The sequence below is a fragment of the Leptinotarsa decemlineata genome, unplaced genomic scaffold (genome assembly GCF_025532065.1).
Source record: "Leptinotarsa decemlineata unplaced genomic scaffold, Ldec_3_MD MMD2_tig00026336_RagTag_RagTag, whole genome shotgun sequence".
NCBI classification, from domain to species: Eukaryota; Metazoa; Arthropoda; class Insecta; order Coleoptera; family Chrysomelidae; genus Leptinotarsa; species Leptinotarsa decemlineata.
Genome location: NW_027412692.1, coordinates 12,721,212 through 12,728,340, shown reverse-complemented (window position 1 = coordinate 12,728,340; position 7,129 = coordinate 12,721,212). Strand labels below are relative to the sequence as shown.

The 7,129-nt window shown below is 35.3% G+C and overlaps 1 protein-coding gene across 3 annotated transcripts; it reads left to right on the top strand.

Moving 5' to 3' along the window:
- The first annotated feature begins 866 nt into the window (after positions 1 to 866).
- LOC141485784 (uncharacterized) lies at positions 867 to 3,695 on the top strand. 3 transcript variants are annotated; one of them, XR_012467451.1, is made up of 5 exons: positions 870 to 1,188; positions 1,248 to 1,469; positions 1,527 to 2,690; positions 2,750 to 2,971; positions 3,030 to 3,695. XR_012467451.1 is itself a non-coding variant. In XM_074183275.1 (4 exons), the coding sequence occupies exons 2-4, from the start codon at positions 2,520 to 2,522 to the stop codon at positions 3,675 to 3,677; spliced, it is 1,041 nt and encodes a 346-aa protein (XP_074039376.1). In that variant the 5' UTR covers positions 867 to 1,188; positions 1,248 to 2,519; the 3' UTR covers positions 3,678 to 3,695. The 3 variants fall into 3 exon arrangements, 2 of the variants coding, with proteins under 2 accessions (XP_074039376.1, XP_074039377.1); XM_074183275.1 differs by having other exon boundaries at positions 867 to 1,188; positions 1,248 to 2,690; XM_074183276.1 differs by lacking the exon at positions 870 to 1,188 and having other exon boundaries at positions 1,202 to 1,469.
- Positions 3,696 to 7,129: the final 3,434 nt, after the last annotated feature.

Sequence of the window (7,129 nt, the reverse complement as noted above, 5' to 3'; positions counted from 1 at the left end):
TGTCTTGCATGAATCTCTCCAAGGGATGACTAGTAATTTCCTAAAACCTTTTTTATGAGCAATGAACACCCTACCTTTGTCAACACTGTTTCCCCTTAGGATCACATTATAACTCAGGTGGCTATAGACCAGACTGTAATATACATTTAAAATGGCGTGTAAAGGCATACAATTCTTAATTCTTGAGATTGCATAATACCCTTCATTGATTTTTTTACATACAACTGTGATATGGTCAGACCACTTCAAACAGTTCTCTACATGAACGCCAAGGAATTTTGTACAGCTTGTGCATGCCAGTGCCGTTCCATTGATACTATTCCATAGTTGATACTATAATAGAGAATATCGAAAAGGGGCTAGTGTCTGCTCTAACTCTATATAATCTAAGTGAGGCTTTTGATAGTGTAAATCATGAGCTCCTACTAGATAAATTGGAATATTATGGGATACGTGACAGAGCTTTAGAGCTGATGAAAATCTACTCATATGAGAGAAAACGAGTTGTTTATACATATGGAAATAGATCCATTTTGCACGGTGTACCACAAGGGTGCATACTGGGACCAACTCTTTTTGTGATATATATTAGTGATATTTTAAATTTCCCACTCTCAAGCATTTTGCTATGCAGATGATGTATCAACGGTAGAAGCAGACTCAAATTTTTAGTTATTTATGTATCAAGGGAATTAGGAGGGCCTTAATTACCGATGGCAAAGTTTGCGTCCCGAGGGCCTCTGGCCCGAGGGACAGCAATTGCCTGAGGTTATTAAGGCTCATTAATTCCCGTGGTAAATAGATAATTTTATTTCTGACCGATTTCAATAAAATTTTGTTTATTTTTGAAACGGAAAATATACCAATTCATTACTTTCCCGGTATATTTGAATCAGGTACCGTTGATTATAGTAGAGTTTTCTTGTTGCTAGGTTGTTGCTATGTTACTTGTTTATGAACAGAACTTTGTTATCAAGCTGTGTTTGCGGTGAAAACGTGTTTTCTACCCCAAATATAATGGAGGATATTTTGAAAAAAGCTGAACAAGCAAGAGAATCATTAATTCCATCGAAAAGTGAAGCCGTATACCAGAAAGAATACAAGATATATCTGGACTGGCTGACACGGAAAAATGTTATGCCAAAAGATGTCACTGAAACTGTATTTCTGGCATATTTTCAAGAACTGGTAAGGAATTTTCTATGTTTTTCGACAGATTTGGTAGTAATTGTGTTTATTCGTTTCAGTCAGAAACGTATAGTCCGAATTCTTTATGGACTAAATGGTCAATGCTAAAATCGATGGTGACTATACATGAGAAACGAGATATCACCAAGTTCAATGAACTACAGGCTTTTTTGAAACGGAAGAGTAAGAGTTATAAGCCGAAAAAGTCTGCTGTTTTATCTCCTAAAGATGTTATCAAATTCCTAAAGGACGCTCCTAATGATATTCATTTATTGCATAAGGTAATTTTTTTCTTATTTTCCTTTTTGTGTGTATTTATTTCCTTTTTTTTGTTATAGGTTGTTTTGATTATGGGTTATTTTGGAGGATGCAGAAGTCAGGAACTTTTGAATATGAAGATATCGGATATATAGGACCGGGATTCCGTTATGGTAGTGAACGTACCGGAAAGTAAAACTGGTGTATCGAAGAAATTTACAGTTGTGGATGAAAAAGAGTTCTCCGCTTTGCCTTTATTAAGACTTTATATGTCTTTGCGTCCTAAAGGTATTGAAGGTTTTTTTTTGAGCTTCCGACAAAATAAATGTACATCTCAGCCAATTGGAAAAAACATGTTTGGGAAAATCCCCAGCAAAATCGCAATGTATTTAGGATTGCCAAACTCATCTTCCTAAACGGGACATTGCCTTCGTCGCACTTCTGCTACTGCTCTAGCCAATGCAGGAGCAACTATGACTAACTTAAAAAGACACGGAGGTTGGAAAAGTTCCACGGTGGCGGAGGGGTATTTGGAGGATAGCATCGAATTGAGAAATAAAACGGCGCGTATGTTGTCTACTTTGTCATCAGAAGAGGCAGGTACCTCGACTGTAGTGAACAGAAGCTCCAGCCATACAAAAGAAGAAATTGTTTCCAGTGGCGGAAGTAATTTCCAGGGAACATTTCAAAATTGTACATTTATTATTTGTAATGACGTGAATAATAGTTATTTATGTATCAAGGGAATTAGGAGGGCCTTAATTACCGATGGCAAAGTTTGCGTCCCGAGGGCCTCTGGCCCGAGGGACAGCAATTGCCTGAGGTTATTAAGGCTCATTAATTCCCGTGGTACATAGATAGTTTTATTTCTGACCGATTTCAATAAAATTTTGTTCATTTTTGAAACGGAAAAATGTACCAATTCATTACCTTCCCGGTATATTTGAATCAGGTACCGTTGATTATAGTAGAGTTTTATTGTTGCTAGGTTGTTGCTATGTTACTTGTTTATAAACAGAACTTCGTTATCAAGCTGTGTTTGCGGTGAAAACGTGTTTTCTACCCCAAATATAATGGAGGATATTTTGAAAAAAGCTGAACAAGCAAGAGAATCATTAATTCCATCGAAAAGTGAAGCCGTATACCAAAAAGAATACAAGATATATCTGGACTGGCTGACACGGAAAAATGTTATGCCAAAAGATGTCACTGAAACTGTATTTCTGGCATATTTTCAAGAACTGGTAAGGAATTTTCTATGTTTTTCGACAGATTTGGTGGTAATTGTGTTTATTCGTTTCAGTCAGAAACGTATAGTCCGAATTCTTTATGGACTAAATGGTCAATGCTAAAATCGATGGTGACTATACATGAGAAACGAGATATCACCAAGTTCAATGAACTACAGGCTTTTTTGAAACGGAAGAGTAAGAGTTATAAGCCGAAAAAGTCTGCTGTTTTATCTCCTAAAGGTGTTATCAGATTCCCAAAGGACGCTCCTAATGATATTCATTTATTGCATAAGGTAATTTTTTTCTTATTTTCCTTTTTGTGTGTATTGATTTCCTTTTTTTTTGTTATAGGTTGTTTTGATTATGGGTTATTTTGGAGGATGCAGAAGTCAGGAACTTTTGAATATGAAGATATCGGATATAGAGGACCGGGATTCCGTTATGGTAGTGAACGTACCGGAAAGTAAAACTGGTGTATCGAAGAAATTTACAGTTGTGGATGAAAAAGAGTTCTCCGCTTTGCCTTTATTAAGACTTTATATGTCTTTGCGTCCTAAAGGTATTGAACGATTTTTTTTGAGCTTCCGACAAAATAAATGTACATCTCAGCCAATTGGAAAAAACATGTTTGGGAAAATCCCCAGCAAAATCGCAATGTATTTAGGATTGCCAAACTCATCTTCCTATACGGGACATTGCCTTCGTCGCACTTCTGCTACTGCTCTAGCCAATGCAGGAGCAACTATGACTAACTTAAAAAGACACGGAGGTTGGAAAAGTTCCACGGTGGCGGAGGGGTATTTGGAGGATAGCATCGAATTGAGAAATAAAACGGCGCGTATGTTGTCTACTTTGTCATCAGAAGAGGCAGGTACCTCGACTGTAGTGAACAGAAGCTCCAGCCATACAAAAGAAGAAATTGTTTCCAGTGGCGGAAGTAATTTTCAGGGAACATTTCAAAATTGTACATTTATTATTTGTAATGACGTGAATAAATAAAATATGGTTCAGTTTTCATTTCTATTTATTTTTACTTGTGAAAGGTAGAGGGAATTATAAAATCTATAATGTCCCAAGGGAGTTATGACCCTCTTTATTGATAGCGTAACTATGACGATATAAGCTTATAATATCCCGGTCAGAAATAAAACGACTTAATGGACCTAGGTTCTAGAACAGATTATGATGCTGAAATTTGGTTTCAGCATCATAATGTCTTAGTGTCTTGGTCGAAGTATGGTATTACAGACATACTTTTTTCTTTATAGCAGCCTCCTAACATATGGCATACTTTTATGGGGTCTGTTTTCACATGCAATTGGATCCTTTTGTATGCAAAAAAATTAATCCGGATCATAGCCAATGTTTCTTATAGAGAACACTGTCCTCTATTTCAAAAACTCAAAATTTCCATGTATTTTCATACTCTAACATTTTAGAGATTCGCAAAAATAATACTAAGTACCTTACAAATGCTGACTTTCATAATTACCCTACACGAAGAGGTGACTCTACTTACATTTATACAATAAAATACCAACAGACATTACCGGTCTGAGTTATAACAGTTTCAAGGCTAGAGTGAAGCACTAACTATTAAGGCACTGTTTCTACTCCACCGATGAATACTTGAATTGTGAGACATTAATATTTGTTAACAATAATTGTTTTAGATGTAATCAGAGTGTATAACAACAACTATGGTTCAATTATTGTTATTCTTGTTTGTCAGTTTGACTTGTTACTATTGTACATTTTATAGTTAAGGTGATGAAATGAACGTATTCTATTCTTTTCTAAGAGTTGCTGGAGTTTGTACAGTTTTCTGGTTCGGAATAATGTTCTGAGCTTTTTGAGAAACAGCCTTTGCAATCCCAGAGGCGTGATTGTGCCAAGACATTTTGGTATCCATTCAACCTCCAACAAACTCATCGAAGCAGAAAGCGAATTGTCTGTCCTTTTTAAAAGCTTTTATTTAACTTGACTTGTATGTATGTTAACAAATCTTGCAAGTTTAATTTGACCCACTTCCCGGTATCCGATTGACCTGAAATTTCGCATGCTGGTCCAGAACCGATGACAATGCATGTTAATTAACGTGACCTGATGCTGCTGCCAGGATCGGCTCCGTACAAGAGATCTCCTCAGCGGTAAATAGCAGGGACACGAAATTCCGTGTACGCATTCGTTTATGATAGGCAGTTGGTAGGTCCACCGTGAAATAGATGGCACTTCCAGGGTTGGCTTCAATAAAAAAAATATATTCCTAGAAAAAAAATTAAATCAAGCTTTTACCTTTGAATACCTACTTTCCGACCCTAAAAAGAAGACATTAAATGCTGGAGTAGCTTGTAAGGACCCATTTTTATTTGCATTGTAGAAAAATGTTATTATCTACCACCCTCTAAGTTCCCAGAGTACAAGGGTTCATCACTCAATGTGAGCAACAGGCACACTAGGCATACCATGACTTGTGTAATTTGGTGAGATGGGCATCATTAGCATTAGTTCCTTAGGTTTTTCTGTTGAAGGACTCTCCGTTTTGTATATGGACTTTGGTATTGATCGACAACTATGGATTGAAACTATGGATTAAAAAAAATAATGATAAAAAACTTTTAAAACAAGCTTTTATTCAAGTGCCCTAAAAAGATCAAAATAAAATTTTTAATCACATTAACCATATTCATTTATGACTTTACAGAATTGAAATTATAATAAAAGCTTGTCGCGATGCCTAGAAGAAATCTCTACATATTCAGTCAGATGAAATTTAAGTTAACAAACATTCTGACAGATCAACTAGGTACTGCAATAAATTTCAAACCCGATAAATCCTATGTGTACAAAAAAGTTATTTGAGGTTAAAGTTCCATATTATAAACATCCACGGTACTTTTATTCAATTACAAACATTATAAATTGCTTACAAGTTCTGTAGATGCCTACCTAATTACAAAATTTCAATTACAAATTGAAATTATCGCGACAAGCTTTTATTATAATTTCAATTCTGTAAAGTCATAAATGAATGTGGTCAATGTGATTTAAAATTTCATTTTGATCTTTTTAGAGCACTTAAATAAAAGCTTGTTTTGAAAGTTTTTCATCATTATTTCATATTATTATATTCGGTTCGGAGATATAATTCTTTTTGGATAAAACCGATGCCTGGGTTTTGATAACTTTGAATCGAAATCACCTCTAGATCCTTATTAAGATATGCAACCTCCTGCTACCGGTGAAGATGATGAGACAAGTGTGCTGTCGTTAGTAAAGCTGTAGTTATATTGAATTTTTGTTGTTTAACAATAATTCGTTGTTATACAATATAAACAACGTATTCCAGAAACACGTAATTGTGAGATTTTCACTAAATTGTTTTACAAAAACGCAACACGTGTTTCGCCATACAATGGCTTCATCTGGCGTGTCTTTCAACTAATTCTACACATTCAATACTAAATATATATATATATATATATAGTTTATAGAGTACCTGAAATCAAAGTACCTGTAAACGAAGTACCTGAATTTTAAGTAGTTGATATTTTACCTGAGTTTCTAACGAATTAAATTACCTGCACTTATGTTCCATTTTCACATTTGAAAAAATATATTCAGTAACGGAGAGTTATTGAGTTCTAATTGATCATTCAGTAAATTACCCGAATTCCTGAATCTATTGATTTCTAAAAGATTAAGTTTCAAACTCTTCTCTTCTGAATGTAACACCTCGTACTCATGATTGAACTCATGTCCTTCTGCTAAAAGATGGTTTGCAAATGTGGAATTGGTCTTTCTATTTACAAAACTACTCCTATGTTCTTTAATTCGTTGGAAAAATGTTCTTCCTGTTTGGCCAATATACAGTTTTGGACAAGAGCTACGTTAGTTATGGATTTTCATCAAGTATCGACCGATTCCATCATATATATAGTATAAACAAAGTTGGAGACAATATGTTTCTCTGGGGAACATAACGAAATATTCTTGAAAAAATATATTTACTAAACAAATCATGAAGTTTTACATTTAAATTGTTTTTATTGTCTTCCTCCGATCAATGTCAAGAAGTGAATACAGATGTTAGGCAACCCCTGCGAAGACGAACTATTCATCACGTCCGGATACCACGTTTAACCCTCCTCGCCACCTCTCAATATCAAACAGTACAAGCAGAATCAACTTCCGAATTCACACAATATGATTAACTTCTCCTAATTGTTTGTGAGCACAAGAGAGCATGAGTCCTTTGAAACGCTAACTCGCTAGAACTAATTGCATTTCAGGAAACTGTTCCTCTTGGTATATTTTCACGGTTAATTTAACGCTGGATATTGGCCGGGGGTTTGTTTGGATTTGTTATTGTTGTCTTGTGTTTCGTCCCGAGACATGTATAAGGGCTGCAATACACATTCGTTTCGTGACAACTGCTGACAATGAAAATC

Coding starts and splice junctions, on each gene's coding strand:
- LOC141485784 (XM_074183275.1), top strand. CDS start 2,520: ATGGAGGATATTTTGAAAAAAGCTGAACAAGCAAGAGAATCATTAATT. Junction 2,691..2,749: donor TGGCATATTTTCAAGAACTG/GTAAGGAATTTT, acceptor TATTCGTTTCAG/TCAGAAACGTATAGTCCGAA. Junction 2,972..3,029: donor ATATTCATTTATTGCATAAG/GTAATTTTTTTC, acceptor TTTTTGTTATAG/GTTGTTTTGATTATGGGTTA.